We start from the raw sequence: 18,135 nt of genomic DNA on the forward strand, positions 1-18,135 counted from the left end.
TACTAGTATTCCTATATTGCTTGTCTGGTTCTCTTTATCTCGTGATTGTTTTACACTACTCGGGATAAATCAGAGCACGTTTTATTTCATGAATATAACTTTAATGACTCAGCATAAAACAAGAGGCAGGCGAACACAGGAATACAGGCGTACACAAGACAACATATGAGAACTTCAGTACAACATTGCTATCCATCGGAGTCCAAAACAAACGCAAGAGTTCAAATCTAGGAAAGTAGAGGCCAATGAGTGCGCGAGGGTCGATACCGGGAGATTAGACAAAATTGCTGCAATGGTCAGAATAAAAAAATATCACTATAAAACACGCCCAACACAACACTCAATCTACGAGGTACAACATCGCTATCCATTGAAGTACAAAACAAACGCAGATTTCAAATCCAGGAGAGTACAGGCCTATGAGTGAGCGAGGGTCGACACTGGGAGATTAGTCAAAATTGCTGCAATGGTCAGAATTAAAAAATATCACTATAAAACATACCCAACACAACACTCTATCTACGAGGCTCCAACACGTCGAGATAGGGATAGATGGCTACAAGACGACAAGTCCATACCTACTGCTGTAGTCATTGGTAGTTCCGTATGTCCGTGAAAATCTTGAATACAATGAATAGTTATAATAATAATAGTTCTTGAAATTTTATAATAATTAATGCGAGGACTTGCAGATATTTTTAAGTACTAAACCACATCATGAAAAATATGGCATTCATAGGCGCAACTAGCAAAGGATGGCAGAAGGATATTTGGTACCTAGCGCATTCTGTCACGCATTGCATCCACTTCACATATAGATGCGGTATGGGCTGTGCCGGCTGGGACACCATGTACAATATTTTGAATCACCATTTTTAGTACTGCGAATAGTACTATATAGTTCTTCAGTACAGAATAGTTCGGGATGTTGATGCATCAACATCCCGAAGCCACTTCTAACTTAAAATTACATCCAAATAATTACAGCGAGAAAGAGTAACCCAGTAAACACAATGAGTTGCAGCAACGTTGCAGTCAGGTTGCACGAGGTTGCAGAGGTTGCAGGGCTGTTGAGGTCTCTTTGCAACGTCCTGGCAACGTTGCAGACAGGTTGCACGAGGTTGCAGAGCTACTAAGGTCTCTTTGCAACGTTGCAGACAGGTTGCTTTGCAACGTCCTTACAACAATTTTCCCTCCTTCATTGAAATATGAAAATATTGAGTTAAAAGAATAGGTAATAGTTCCTGCGCTAAAATGAGGCCGAAGCTTCAAAGTTTTTAATTTTTGCTGCCGATTTCTCCCTACGTGTCGAAAAACTATGAATGTGTTGAGCTTTACTCCGAAAATGTACGCACATTTCAGCTCCTTTCGTTTTGGTTTCTATAGCAAATGTTCCATACATGGAACGTTTGTATTATCGCCGAGGCTTGAAAAACGCTTTGCCGGACAAGTGGAATAAAAATTAGTGGAATTTTTGTTCCGCGATGCGAACTTTTAAATGCGAAGGTAATACCGTTTCAAAATACCGATACCTAAAATCACGTTGTGCTTGAGTGTTGTCTTCTATATTCATCTTTCGTTATAATTACTATTTAAATTATCCCGGTAATGTGTAGTTCATCTCTGACTCAACTGTTTTTTGCTTAACGCTGTTTTGTTTTTTCGCTTTTCCTCTTCCGGTTGCGACCTTTAAAGCTGCAGTGTCTCGTGCGAAGTTGTGTTCATCGAATCCTGAAACAACATTACCACTATTACCTCTATCTCCTGATTACTGACCGCCTTCTCTTGGATTTTGATTTCTGGACGTAATATTGTATCTGTTTGCTGTATTATTTTGAACCACGCCTGTCTGGATTACGATTTTTGGTGTCACTCGGTGAGTGGAGTGTTCGCTGCGACTTCTGGCCTGAAATATTGCTGTTTCAACCCTTGGGCTCGATCTTCCAATCGATAATGAAGGTAAGTTTTTTCGTAATAGGTAATTTTTAGGTTATTGGTAGACATGCAGTCACCTTATTTTTATATATTTTGGGGTTTGGATTTCAGATTGCCATGTGATAGCGCTTATTTACCATTACGTGCACACGGTTGGTTCCCGGTACATATTTAATCAGGCCCAGGACATATTTAAGTTTATACAAAATGCCAAAAGCTTCATATAAAAAGATCACCGATTTAAGTGCGCGACAATATCGGCGTAGATTTCAGCCTCCAGCTCCTCGTACGCCTCAAAGTGATTTAACGGAGTGTAATGAATGTATACCATCTACAGTCGTCATTCCAGAAAATTCAGACCACCAAGGTCCATCGAATGCTGCCATAGATGTTATAGCAAGTGATGAGGAGCTCAATGTCTCAAGTCTTAGTGGTGACACGAGTCCTTATGATTCTGACATTAATCCGACCGAAGTAGAATCACTAGCGGATGAATTAAGAGTGTGGAGCGACAAAGTACCGCAGCATAAGGTTACGGAATTGCTGAAACTGTTAAAGAAACATTCTTGTTTTGCTGCACTTCCTACGGATGCGAGAGCTCTCCGTAAAACACCACGCACATTAGCCATCAGAAAAGTAACCAATGGCGAATATTTTCATTTTGGTGTTCTGAATGCCTTAAGAAATATACTCGTTGGAGATACGATTGTCGAGGGCAGTGTAATAGAGCTCCAAGTAAATGTTGACGGACTGCCACTTTCAAAGAGTTCCCGCAGCCAGTTCTGGCCAATTCTGATGTCGGTGATGTCTATGGAAAAGCCCTTTCCTTTTACTGTCGGCATTTTTTGGGGATACTCGAAGCCGAGTTCCCTTAATGAGTACCTTTATGATGTGGTGGAAGAATTGAAGGCATTGGTCGACCAAGGGGCCTGCATTGGAAATGTAATGTATTCCTTCAAAATTCATTCTTTCGTGTGCGATGCACCCGCCAGATCGTTTTTGAAGCAAGTTAAGGGCCATAATTCATACTATGGTTGTGAAAAATGCGTTGTTGAGGGACAGTATGTAGAGAGGAGAATGGTATTTCTTGATACTAACTGCACCAAGAAAACAGATCACTCATTTCGAGAGAAATCGCATGAAGAATCCCATACTGGTGTCTCGCCCTTGGAAAAACTTCCAATAAATTTTGTATCAGATTTCCCGTATGACTATATGCACTTGGTTTGCTTGGGTGTAGTCAGAAAAGTTTTCCATAGCTTTCTCAGTGGTCACAAAAATGTTAGACTCAGTGCTTCCAAATTGAAGGAGATCGATGTTATTCAGATGCACATAGCAAAATACACATGCTACGAGTTTCAGCGAAAACCCAGAATGCTGCGTGACATTTGTCACTGGAAAGCAACTGAATTTCGGTTATTTATAGTGTACACAGCCCCGCTAATTATGAAAGTAGTCAATGAGGAAGTCGCTACTCATCTTCTTTGTCTTTATGCTGGTGTTCGCATTCTGTGTTCCCAGAAGTACCTTGAGGATAAGGACTTGCTGGATTTTGCTCGGAAGAGTTTGAGGTACTTTGTGGAGGCCTTTCCTGATTTTTATGGTGTTCACAATTGTACATATAATGTTCATGGCATCATTCATTTAGTCGATGATGCTATTAAGTTTGGCCCATTGGATAAGTTCAGCTGTTTTAGCTATGAAAATCACCTCCAGAAGCTGAAAAGAATGGCGCTAAACACACGACTTCCCTTACAGTCAGTTGCCCGCCGGATTACAGAAAGTATGGACCTATACAGTCATGAGCATCACTGTGTAAAGGAGAAAAAAGATTCGGAGAAGAAACTTAGTGCTGTTCCTTTACATATTAACTGCTCTTCTCCACTGTACAACTATGTTTACACTAAATTTGGACGGATTGGAAATGGTGCCGACAGTTGTGTTATTCTTAAATCCGGTGAAATTTTTCTCATTGAGACAATAGCAACAGTGGATGATGGTGTTTGTTTTGTAGGCAGGAAATATCTTTTTAAAGACTCATTTTTTACAAAACCACTAAATTCTGACTTAATTGGTGTGTATAAAGTGAAAGACTTGAGTGACAAAGAGGAAGTAATTAGTGAGAACGACTTTTTGAATAAGGCTGTTCATATTCCTATAGTTGACTGTGACTATGTTTTCGTTGTTACAATAATTCATTCCCTGTGGGAATGAAATAATTTTTAAAGGTTAGTTGAAAAGATATTGCAGTGTGTTTCACGAATTTCACTCTTTCCGATGGACTGATTTCCATTATATGATATTTTATTCCTTTCCAGGAATGGGTTGTGGTGGAGTTTGCGGAGACGAAGGAGTGCAAGGCAATCCCAAGTTCTTGGTTGTCGGAATCTAAGGAGGAATGTTTCTTCCCCCCCTCAAGTCTTCCGGAGCGGGAGGTTCGCTTTTATATTAAATCTTGTGTGGCAGCAAAAAAAGAATGGCCTCAATACCAGGTCCGCCATTTTGCCCAAAGCATAACAGGTGTGTTATTTTATTTTGCCAGATGCTGTGGGTTTGTGGATTTGACTCTGAACAATTATATTTAAGCTTATTTACGTAAATTATATATAAGCATATTATATAGTTATTATTAGTATTATATATATTAGCGTAAATTATATTTAAGCTTACTAACATTTAACCATTTCCAGGGGAATTTATAAAGGCTGTTGAGTTAGAGAAGGATGCAGTTGATACGTCAGACGTCGATGCCCACCGTCCTTTGGGGCGAGGTTATCGTAAAAGGAAAGCTGCTATCATTGATAGTGATGAAGAAAGGTTTACCAAGAAGACTCCGGGCAGAATTAGGAGAAATTGTAAGTCCCTTTTTAAAGACATCATATGACTGAATTAAGAATGAAGAATGCAATGCTTAAGCAATAAATCATGGATGTAAATAAACATCTGAAAGTATTGTATGCGAGAAAATCTTTTCATATGAATAACTTGTTCTCTCATTATCAGTCTCTGATAGTGAAGATTCATCTCCTGAGAGATGTGAGAGGCGCATCTCCACCATGACCCCTCCAGTGTTTTCACCTAGTCAGAGTAAGTTTCTTTCAAATATTTCAGTTTTTTGTACTGATGCCTACGACAGTTAGTGGGACATTAATCTTTACAATATCAGGTGGCACTGTATCTTTTTAAAGTAGTGGAAATTTTTATAAATCATCGTTAATAATAAATTTTGCTTAGTGGAACTGTTAAATTCTCGAGAAGTCCTATGTAAGTGGTGGCCCTACTGTCAAGGTTTACCATATTCAATCTTGAATAGCAAAGATTCTTTCATAGAAATATTCTGGCTGCATCTCTGGGACTTCTATGAAATTAACAAGTAAAATGGCACTTGCAACTTTCAAGCGGGTGTTTGGTGGGTGTAGAGATGTTTAAGTCACGTGATTCGAGTGCTTCCTCTTTTTGACACCCCTCACCAATCGCAGGGGTGCTTGAATTCTTCCAGCAGGTTAAAGCCATTTCACACGGGGTACGTAACGGCACAATCTGATGCATGTATGAAGGTACAGTCAAAATTGTGGCGTGTAAGAGGTTAGAATTATGATGAAAGTGAGCGATTTTGTAGCTTTATATCATGTGAGGATGATGATATTAATAGTAAAAAATCAATTGACTATACTTAATCAATATTTTCAATGACATTGTTTCCTTGTGGTTTGTGTTTATAAATTTGGTCAAGTCTCCCTTCGCTATTTCATTATTTATCATTACATCGCTCGAGTGATTCCCTACTAACATATAGGTAACATGCAAGCAGTAAGGAGTTATATTTCTTATTTATTTTCTTGAATTATTAGCCCTGACTGTTAGTGTTGCGCACTTGCCATTTCCTTTTGCATTTTCATAGGTTGCATTAGTGCATTGTCTATTTTGGCCTAGCTTTCAAAATTGTTTACTCTGAGGTAAATCTTGTGTTAGACAATGTATGTATATATTTGATGTATATGAAGTCTTTCTTCTTTCTAGGAGCTTCACCATCCCCACCAGCCTCATGCCTTAAAACTGAAGAGGGGGGAACAACTCGGAGGGAAGGTAAGTTCTCAGAAATTACTCTATGAAATGTATTTCCTTCTTAATTTATACTTTCATGTCATTATCATTGCTGTATTTTGTTTTATATTAACATTCTTTCTTTCACTAAGTATATGATTATCATTGAGGCTTTAGATTCGTGAGAGATGCTCAACTATCAGAGTTGATTACTTATTGTGTACTTTTACCTTGTAATAATTGTGTGCATAAGTAAATTTGTATCCACTTTTTCCAATTTTTGGACATTGGAGATAAGCTTGAATGCTCTTAATGGATAGGTTCACAATTTGGTCTGATGGACAAGGTAGCATAGAGATGTAAAAATATGGGTATTTATTCTGTCATTTGTGGAAAATGGCATACGAATCCTGCAATGCAAAATTCACAGTTTGTTTGTCCTTGAGGCCTAATTCTTCCCTATTTTTCTGTCTCTTTTCATTTACTCAAGATTTGAAATATTTTCTTAGAAAATATGATAATTTTTTGCCAAATAATTATTTTTATGTTTGGTTTTGGGAGAAACTTTTAAAGATACCTTGTGAATGCTTAAGATACCTTGTGAATGCATGGGATCTCCTCTGTGCATGCTACTTGTTTTGTCCGATAATGCTGTAGCTGCAAAGGCTTGCTACATAAGCAGTCCTGCATGGCTATTCCACTAATCGTATGGCCAGGCCATAAGTCGAAATAACCCATAACTAAATTTTTAGCCATACCATACCATAGCCTAGCCATACCAATTGGCCCACCGAAATTAGATTCGCTGGTTGCCTTGATTTCGGGTAGGCCATATGAAACCTATGGCTTCGTTTACTGGAATAACCCTGCTAATTTCATCAGCTGACCATAACATCTTATTGGTTATGTGCATCTATTTAAAAATGGCCCTATAAAAACTACTGTCTTAATTATATTATAGCCCATTTACTTCTCACCTTTATAATAAGATGAAAAGTACATTATACATTTTTAGTAATGTAAACTTCTTCTGGTCCCATAGTTATTTCTGAAGACTTTCTTCAGTACTTAACGAGAATCGAGAAGACGCAGCTGGAAATTTTAAAGGAAATTCGGGCTTTGAAAAGAGCTAAGCCGAACTGCCAGATGCCAGATGAAAGAGACAACGAATTATTATTGTCTTGGAAATTCCCCATGGATACAATGGAGGAATTTGATGCCCTGGAGGTGGAACTCCTCAAAAAGCCATTCCACGCAGCTCTGGTAAAATAAAAACTTTTGAGTGTCATTTGCTTGATGGGCTTTTATAAGTAGCTATTTGTGAGTTTTTTGTGTTGTAAAAATTCCTCTGATTTTTCAGACTGTAGAGTTATGCAGACGAGGTGGGAATAACATAACTGAGGGTGTTTTCGGCATGTTATACTATCTCTTTACCAATAACCTTGGTCGGAGGTTTTCATTTTTTGGCCATTCTAAAATGAGCACAAAAAAAATCCAGTTTAGTGCCACCAGAACGTGTGCCTGTATAATTGGTATGTTGTGCTTATAAAATTATTTCAAAATGGAAACTGCTCAATAAAACTACTTGTGTCTAAAATCCTTACTAAAATTTAATTTCAGATGCTTTCGGTTGCAAGCCCACATTGAAAGAATATGGCTATAAGGACATCAAGGATAAGGCTATTGATTGGTTCAGGCATGCCGAATCAAGGCATAAGAGGGGGGAGGAGAGGAAAAAGAATTGTAAATGAGGAAAAATAAAAAAAATTCATTTGAAACGACGCAATTTAAAGTATTATTTATTAAAGGTTGCATCACGTTACGCTTCTGGTTGCGAAGATTTGTGAAAACGTAGTAAGGATTAAATTTTGGCAGTAAATTAGACGTTTTCACAACGTTGCATGAAAGTTGTTTGCCCAGTTGGTTGACGTAGCTGCAACGTTGTGGCAACATATGGTTTACAGAAGGTTGCGGGCAGGTTGCAATCATGTTATGTGTCACGTTGCAAAGATGTTGTGAAGACGTTGTGAAAACGTAGTACGGAGGACGTTTGGCAGTAAATAAGACGTTGTCACAACGTTGCATGGAACTCCCAGTTGGTTGCCGTGAGACGTAGCTGCAACGTTGTGGCAACCATTTTGGTTTACAGGGAAATGCCTCACAGTTTTTCGTAGGGGTGAAATGTTTTCTTCTTATCGCCCAAATGCACTTCTTCTTCAACTCAGGATCTTTTGGAAAGCTAAAAACTTGAACCATGTCCCGGAGTTTCCATTACATCCCGACAATACACACACGAAAGGCATTTTTAACAAAAATATCTCACAAACACGTTTCTGAAGCCCAATGAATGACATAAAAGAATAAGGGAAACTTCACCATTACCAGACACTCTATTTTTCACAAACTTAACCACAAAAATCCCTGAAATGTGGTGAGACGTGACGTAAACGATGCGATCTCCAACGGCTTGTGCCAGCTTCCCAGACGGCACAGAACCCTCCGTATCTAATTCGTATGTAAAAAGTACCCATTGACAACGGGGATACTGTGCCGCTCCGTCGCTTTTCGTCAATGGATAATTTCCATTCGCGGCCTGTCGACGAAGCGCGTACGCAGCATGTGAATGTCCGCTATGAAGCACGTACGATAGGATACGAAGTGCGCAGGAACACAGCATTCAGCCTAATCTCAATCGATTAGGTCGAAAATTAGATATATCGTAACTCGCACGATCGAAAAATGTATCGAACGCAACACAATCGATAGCTACCGACCGTAGCGAGAACCTTGATACGAATCATTATGAATTGTAAGTTCTCAACAGGTAAATAATACTATATCATGGTATTTAGAATTCATGATACAGTATTATTTACCTATTGAGAACATACAAAACTTATTCGGCCACTTAAATTACTGCGAAAAATGAGATTCTCAAGGCTAATTCACGCATTCCCAGCATCCAGCATTCTTAAGTGGCTCGTACCTACTTGGAAACCTTGAGATATTAATAAGAGTAAATTCTTATTAATTTTGACACTAAATAAGACATCACATAGCCCACGAGCATTAAAAAGCTTACCCTAAAGCCTGACGAAATAAAATTTTTAAATAAAAATTGCCGATGAAACAGGATTGCTGACGCATCTGCTATTAGTATGATCAAATTCATCAAAATGCAAGCAAAAATTAACGTATAGTTCAGTCTCAGCTACTAAAACTTACCCATATCAGGCGCTACAGTATTTGAAAAATTATTTGGGATGAGTAAAAGTCTCTAGGTCACTGCAGTAAATGTATCAACCTATTAAAAATATGAAAGTCCTGCCAAATCACCAGCATAAACACTTGTAAAATAAAACATGGTATCTCTTAGATCACACCTCCGATTTTATACTTACTTTGCATGAAGTCACCACCACAAGAAATTCTAAAGAGGCAGGAAAGAAAAAACCCACAGAAATACAATACATATATTATGTATTTTCTATTGTCAACCACAATAATATTTCCAATTTTCTCTTCTATCCCACATCTAATTTAGCGAAACAATTACTCTTATTCTCTTTCGAATAGAAAATTATTTAAAAGAGGACTGGTCGATACATAAAAACTATCTTCAATACTTTCTCCGATGAACGTCCACTATCACAGCATCAACTTGCACAAATCAAATCCACATCCACAAATATGTCACTTCTGCCACAGTGTCTTCTTGGCGACAGGTAACAGTGAAGCAATGGTACCTTCCACCAATCTGGGCACCTTAAATTCAGCAAGAATTTCTCCTCGTCTTCTCGTCCAAAGCCACAGATTATTTTCTGATATCACAAGGTGCGATGTGAAGCTCACACACCTAAAATTAATAAATAATAAAATACCATGTAACTTCCCAGCTAGCAAAAGAAAGGCTGTTGCCCCGTAAATTACGGCAACTTTCCATCAACGGAAAAGAAACGGTTGAATATGATGATATAAACATGACGGCAACGAGGAAGCAACGAAGGGGCAAAAGTCTCATATAAAGTCACCAAAAATACGGCAACAGTTTCTTTTCGATGACGTCACAGACACCAGTGACACCTACCGGCATATGCAAGAACTAACTGAGCGGCAACGCGACGGTAGCGCCACCTGGCGGATTTATTTGATACTACGTTCTTCTGCTACACCACGGCGGGCTATTCCATTACATTCAAATAATAATTACTAGATCGGGATTTATTATAAAAATGAATAATGGACAGAATTTAGATAATAACACATCATATTTATTGCATCACTAGAGAAGTTAATTCACATACACATTACAAACAGGACACAAAAATTTGATACCATAAAAGCTCCATAACAGCATGAAAAGGTACAATGCAAAAACATCCTAAGTAAACATGAGTTAATAGATCCCATGTAGCAGAAGGATGAAAAATATCAGTTACGTTTCCAAATGCACACTTCTCTTAATAAAACACTTCATAGGAATTGCTGACAAAAAGATCAACCATGCTTTGTTTGAACTACACAGGAAAACAGGAATGTATACGACGATCCAAAAACAATTTTGAAATAATTAGAAGATAAAAAATTGAAGTACCACCTGTCATTTAAGTAGTTCATGAAAAATAGTTTCAAGCATGGGATTCACATGATCAGAGTTACATAACAGCAGGAGTAGGTGCAAGGCCAAAAAATCCAAATTAAAATTTAGTTAATACACCCCATGGTGCTGATGGATGAAAAATAACGGTTACGTTTCCAAATGCTCACTATTTTTAACATAAACCTTCATACGAATAGTTGACAAAAAGATCAGCCATGTAATGGTAGAACTACGCAGTAAAACAGGAATGTATATGACTACCCAAAAACAATCCGTCTCATGCATTACTCCAATATCAAAATAAAGAATCAACAAATATTAGTTTTACATCAGTAATTGTACAGTAGGGGTTGAGGTCTTAACAGAAACTTGCATTCAACTTCGTTGAGTCTTGACTTAATTTATTTTCAAATTTTCTATTGCAGCAGGTTCTGACGGGCAAGGGAATATTTCAAAAGTTGTATCTGACATAATATATTGAATTCTTATTCCGAGCATAGAGTCATGAAATGCAATAGCAACCCTGGTGTGCACATTTTAATGTGGCCTCTCCTTTTATTGATCAACTTCCTAATTGCCATGGAACACAGCGATTTTATACTAGGACATTCACATTCATGCTTGTGGTGACAGTGAACATCAGCACATGGTAATTAGGTAATGTTATTCTTAAAGAAGTCTTCTTCATCTAATTTACACATTCACTTGTTCACTGCCATAGCAAGCGTGATTATAAATACCATAATATGAACTTGCTATGTTATCTGACAATAAGGAAGCAGATCACTGCAACAAGCGCACCCTAGCATTGCTACAGCATTTTATGCCTCCATATATGGAATAACCCAGATAACACGGCATTTGTATTACTTCTGTATTACATCAATAATACACAAAAAATACGTGACCAAATACATATGTATAAGATGGAATACGATCGTATTACATCGGTATATTTCATGTAAAAGTGGTTCAAAAGTCCCTATGGATGTATGTATACGTGCGTATTACAAATTGGAAATCTGGTAACCCATACATGAAATATATATATATGTATAAGATGGAATACAATCGTATTACGTCTGTAAATTTCAGGTAAAAGTGGCTCAAAAGTCCTTCAGGATGTATGTATACGTGCGTATTACAAATTGGAAATCTGAATACCCTTACATGTAATATACATATGTATCTGCAGGCCCTCGTACATGAATTATACATATTGATTTTCTGACCCACATCCACTCAATATCAATATGGATCAAATGGATGAATAAATATAAGGAAACCAGAACATGCAGATAATAAAACATTTATTCAAAGAGAAAAATAAAATAATTCACACAAAGAACAAGTGTGGCCATGAATATTGCTAACAAGCATTAAGGGCCAGCAAACAGGAGGTGAAACTTAGATTTAAAAAATGGCACAAAGATAAATCAAGTACAAACAATGGTATGAGTTGGTAAATAGAAACAAAAGTTAACACGGAACAAACGTTGTAACCCATTGCACAAGATGAAACCTGAATTCAGGAAAGCAACTCTGCACCATCAGCCACTTCCTGAAAGGAGAAAAGAAGAAGTCAAGTTTAAAAGTCATGCAAAAATATATCTTTTTGTAAGATCTGAATAGGAGCTCAAGGCCTTTCAATTTTATTTTTTTCCATTCATATAGGCAGTCAGTATTCTGTGAAGTCTGTAATTTTAGTACTAATTCTGTATTCTGAATGCAAATGAAAGTTTGGCTTCTCTGCTAGATTCCAGACATAAGTTTTAAAATTTTTCATTTACCAATTATGTCGAGGTCCCAGCTAGCACAGATTTGACCTTGTCCTTTGAGAAATCAGATATTTTGGGGATATGCTTTCATTTTACAATACAACATTTTACATTTTACAGCCTTTCTCTTAAGAAGAATGAGAAATATGAGAAAAGATCATATGACTACTTTTAAATAAATTAACTAGGAAAAAGTGTATCCATTGGTATGCTTATTTAGTACATGATACTAATATATTAGTACCACGATTTAGTAGCGGATGATTAACACAGAAAAAAGAAAACTTGTGATATAACAAATTTTCAAACAATAAATTTCAAATAACCGATAATTTCAGGCTTAACTTTAAGAAACCTCTCCATTATGGATAAAAATAATTTTTCCCTAAAACATTACCTCGGTATTGACAATTCCACCTGGACTTCTGGCTTTGCTTCGTCGTTTTTTTCCGTAATCCATTCCCTCTTGTTCAGGCCAAGCTATTTACATCGTCGCCTGCTGGGTATGCGCGAAAGAGCATGAAAAGAAAATTATAATTAATTAATTTGGCCCCTACGCACCTTTTTCTTACATGTAATGACAAACTTTCGCATGAAAGTTACGTATTTATCTTGTGTTAATAATAATGACGACATGCACCTTGATTGACTGCATTTCAAGATGAAAGAAATATTACATTTTGCTTTCAGGGAACCGATTATACACGACCAATACTTCTTGTTCGTTAAATAATTAGAAGTAGTGGGCAAAACGGTTCGGAACTTCGGGGAATCTATTAGTGACAAAGCTACGCTGATAAGTCTACGGTCATAGATATTATGACTAAAGCATAGGATAACTAGGAATGCAAGAACTACAATACCGTAGGTTGTGGTAATAAACAGCAATAAAACAACTCACACGTGAACGAAAACATTCCTTTAAACAATTTTTTCTGCTCTTAATTAAGAGCAGAAAAAATATAACCCATTGCGCCAATAGTTGTATCCAAAATATACTCAAATAACATAATTAATGTAGTCTATGTAGGCGTACAATGTAATTGCGACGTAATTTTACCAAATTACTAATAAATAGAAGGTTTTAATCGTGTAGTAGCACATCTTTAGTCAAAAATATTGAAGAATACGCGTATACGAAAATACTCTCGTGAAACACTGGAGAACTACTTGCATGGTTTACAGTGATATCAATCATTTCACCCACAATAAAAGATAAATCAAACCTTACCTTAATTATCCAGTGACAGGAAGCTGTTGGAGTTGGCTTGCACGAATCGCAATAACGTGCGGGATTGAAGCAGATTTCCAGCAAAACATAGCTTCGGGTTGAGCACACAATCCACACGCACCGGTTATCGAGGATTAAAACACTATGTCAACTCTTCCAATACGTATAATAATACAAACAAATATAAAATTAACTATACATCAGTAGCCGGAGTTCCTCCTACTGCATGTTCTCGTAGTCTCGAACGAAATGCCGAGCTTAACTGTTAACGAGATTATAACTGTATCACTCCCACTCACTTCCCTAGCTTATTGCGACAGTGGAGACGCAGAATTGAGAATTTAATTTTTTTGTTTAAACGGTTATATTACAATATTGTTTAAAAATTAAACTTCGCTTTTACTTTTGCTATGTGCAACAACTATTTTTTGTATTTTTCATGTAGTATGAACTATTTTTCCATGTGTATATTTCGCGGATGGAAACTGAATTTTACATATGTAATACGTCTGTATTTCGCGTGCATTTACAAATTAACATAAATATGGCCGCCATACTACCCTTGCTCATATCGACCAGTATATGATTTATTTTTAAGCTTTCTGGGTATAAATTCGAATGGATGAATGATCATTAAAATGAGGAAATCTGGCGTTTGCAGTGAACATATTATTTTTGGAAAAAATGTTTATGAACATTTCACAAGACGCCACGAAAATCCACCTCTCAAAAATTACAGGAAATATACATAATGTATATTTTGTGTATTTTTGACCACATTTACATATGTATTTCCTCTGTATTCATGCATATGTAAAAGTGGTACGTGTTTCACGATATTTACATTTGTATTTTTTGTATATTTTTTACCACATTTACATAAGTATTCAAATTTCAAAAATACACAAAATTACAAATGTATTTATCGTGTAACACGTACCACTTTTACATATGTATGAATACAAAGGAAATACATTCAATAATAAACATGTATTGCAGATGTAATACATAACAAAAATACATATGTATGTGACCCATGAAAATACAATATAAATACATATGTATATCCAAATGTGTGTTGTTGGGGAAGATTAACCTTCGCCACTTCACCAATGGAGCTGTTTAAGGGTAGGGCATTCTGTAGTATTTAAGTTAGGTTCAATGGAAAAAACGAACTAAAATTAATTTATTTCAACTATATGAAAGGCTATTGAACCACGAAGCCGGCCCATAGCTGAGGTGAGATTATTCGAACTTTATAAGTCTTCGAGCGACCACAAATGTAGACGGCGAAGCCGGAACCGGGGCCCCTTAACGAGCGCGCGGAGCGTGCGAGAACCACATATAGACGTCTACATCTGGTTTACATATGGTATTCTGCAAACTTTGTGCTCTCAGGGATGGTGAACATATTTCCACCTCGAAGCTGTCGATGATACTTTCAACTTAAAAATACCTTGCCTGGAGGGCGACAGGAAGCTCTGAGGAAGCCAGACTATTGATGTTTCAATTTAGTAGCGATAATATAGACGAACTTCCAACACAATCTACCATCTAGTGACTCAAAAACCCCGAAGCCACTTCCTATTCTGCAGAAAGAATCGGTCAATCGCACTTCGATCAATATAATAAACACGTCTTCAGGTGTTAATAAGTTACTTTTGTATTGAAAGCCTTCCTAAAGTAGCATTAAAATGTGAATATTTTCCAAACAGAGTCTTTAATACATTTTGGGAGCTTTTCTCACGATATATCTGAAACCTACTCTAAAGGCGAGCTCATCGTCATTGCGATCGGTTGTCACTTAAAAATTCCGTATCGGAAATCCTAGAGGGATGACCTTCGACGATGACCTTGATCACCTGCACTCTCACTATCACTGGAACCCGTGGTGAAAATATCATCCCAATCCAATTTCTATTTGGTTTTAACTGGGGAAAGATCAACATGTGAGGGAACTGCGCATTCTATGGGCAACTTCGGGTTTGACATTCCCTCAAACACCCCATTTCCCCTGTGGTGCACATCAGTCCTATCTTTATACGATGGCCTGACAACCTTTAAATGGATCCTTGGTTTATCCTGACAACCAACTAGATGGAAATTGCTGATCCACACGTCTTCCTCTATCTCCACAGTTTCCAAATCAAGGGCCGCGGAACAACTCAAGTAAAAATTTCTCCCTTGAGACTTGACTGAAACTGGGCTGAAATAACCTTGAAACTCACTGCCTTGCTTCTATGCTGAAACTGCATTGAAATTGAAACAAACCAGTGGAGTTTGGAAGAGGGATGGCAGTGCAGTAGCAGTGCAATTAAGAACTCCAGCTACTCCAATGAAACTCCCTTGGCCGACTAAACTGAAACTCCCTTGGCTAGCTACACTGAAACTCCCTTGGCCACTAACTAGACTGAAACTTCCTTGGCTACCAGCTAGACTGAAACTCCCTTGGCCAGCTAGACTGAAACTCCATTGGATAGCTAGGCTGAAACTCCCTTGTATGCCAGGCTGAAACTCCCTTGTTTGGCTGAATACATTTCCTCTACCCAATCCATTAAAATTCCCTCGTCAAATCATATGAATACAGTAAATTAACAACTTGCGCAACCCAGCCAACAGTGGATGATCACATAACAGATTTCTCCCACAATTTTGCATGCATGATAAGAGATAAAGGGTGGATAGGTGATTGCGATCAACAATAGTTATTATAACTGCAATGACCACAACATTTTTCAAGACACAATTTATTAGAACATGAAAATACATCAATAAATTAATAACTGTTAAAAGCACATACAAAAATATTCCAAATGAAAGAAGTCATGGAAGTTAGATGCTCCTGAAAAAGAGAAGAAACATGACTGATGAGAGACACAAACGACTTAACTCAAAATCAAATTAGCAAAATTGCACATGAAAAACTCTCCTTTACTTGGCTTATTAGTTATATGGTGCATTAATGTGAACCATTCAAATTATAGAAAGCAAAACTTAAATCATCACCGAGGAAGCATGACTTTGCATCATAGTTAAATGAAAAACGAAGCGATGACTCGTTACTTAGGCTATGTGTGAACTCCAAACGAAAACCACGTAAGATTCCAAAACATTCAGCAGTAACTAATAAGTATAAGCAGTAAATATACATTGCACTATAGCGAAACATACCCGCATTCCTTATTTCTTCGAAAGCCAACTCGAGCTCACCGAGTCCTGTCCTCCGCAGGATGACTAACGGACGGCGCGGCATCCGCGGCATTGATGACCGGTCGGTCCCTAGTAGCAATTGATATCTATACAATATCCATACAATATCTATAATATCCAAAGGATATCCAATTTTCATCCAACAACTTTGCTTAGATATCCACATAATATCCGAAGTTGCCGCCAAATGCCATCCATATAATCTCCAACTTGGATATTAATCCGATATCTAATTCTTATCCCTCATGGATATTAACCAGATTGGGGTCCCCATCCTCCTCTTAGGAGAATTTGCAATCAGGATTAAAACGATCAGTAACATGTGATCACTGTGCCAAATATTTTTAGCCTAAGCTTTTAAAGAACATGAACAGAGTTGCTGACCTATAAAAAATATTGGGGGCCCATTCTGGGGGTCTTGCCCCCCTGATGAACTCCTCCTATTGTTGCAATCAATATTCAACCATACAAATTGTGCATATAATTGCTCTACCTAATTTTTAAAGTCTAAATTATTTACAGCGAGTGTGTAATGCATTTTCAAGAGGGAGATTGAAAATACATATTTCACTCTCTCACTGGAAAGAATTCGACAGGAAATACTGAGGACAGTAATTATATGCACATAATTTATATACGGTTCAGGCGCGCCGACTTACAAAAAATATTGGGGGGGCCCTAACCGGGGATCTTGCCCTGGGAAATTTTATAAGTAGTGAGTTTTAAGTTTTTTAAGCATTTTAGAAGAGTCATATGATCAACATTAGAACACTGATAACTCGAATCTCGATATCTGAACACTGCGGGGAAAATCGATAAGCCTGACACATCATTTCCTCACACCCATAAGGAATTTTTGAGGGGGCTCGGGCCCCTTCAGGCCCCATGGAGTCGGCGCCACTGCATAATATAACTTAATTAATTTCTTGAATTATTGGGGGGGCTCCGCCCCCCAAAACGAATTATTGAGGGGGCTCGAGCCCCCTCAGGCGCCTATGATACGGTTTCATATTCAAATGAGAAATTCACTATAAATTAAGTAATGAACCCAATCAAGAGAATATAAAGACCAATTTCTTTGAAAAAGTCATGAGAAACTGGCATGGTTAATTTTAGACAGACTCATTTGGTTATTAACACAAAAATAAATTCTCGTATTTTTATGCATTTATGTAATCACAAATCTATTTATTTTCTAATGTATCTCAATTCCCAAAATGGAACAACCAAAGAAATAAATTTTCTAACAGAATTTTAAAACAAGTTAGACTAATAAACAGCACACTAAAGAATACTTCCACAAATATATAAAATTTAACATTAAAAAGAAAATTTAA

At 37.3% G+C, this 18,135-nt stretch overlaps 1 protein-coding gene across 1 annotated transcript; it reads left to right on the top strand.

Annotated features, from left to right (window-relative positions):
• Positions 1–1,161: 1,161 nt before the first annotated feature.
• On the top strand, positions 1,162–7,757 carry LOC124171774. The gene is made up of 8 exons (XM_046551096.1): positions 1,162–1,959; positions 4,254–4,455; positions 4,626–4,790; positions 4,939–5,022; positions 5,956–6,021; positions 7,022–7,242; positions 7,340–7,511; positions 7,600–7,757. Exons 1-8 carry the CDS (start codon positions 1,954–1,956, stop codon positions 7,728–7,730), a joined length of 1,047 nt encoding a protein of 348 aa, XP_046407052.1. The 5' UTR covers positions 1,162–1,953; the 3' UTR covers positions 7,731–7,757.
• Positions 7,758–18,135: the final 10,378 nt, after the last annotated feature.

The sequence above is a fragment of the Ischnura elegans genome, chromosome X (assembly GCF_921293095.1).
Source record: "Ischnura elegans chromosome X, ioIscEleg1.1, whole genome shotgun sequence".
NCBI lineage: Eukaryota > Metazoa > Arthropoda > Insecta > Odonata > Coenagrionidae > Ischnura > Ischnura elegans.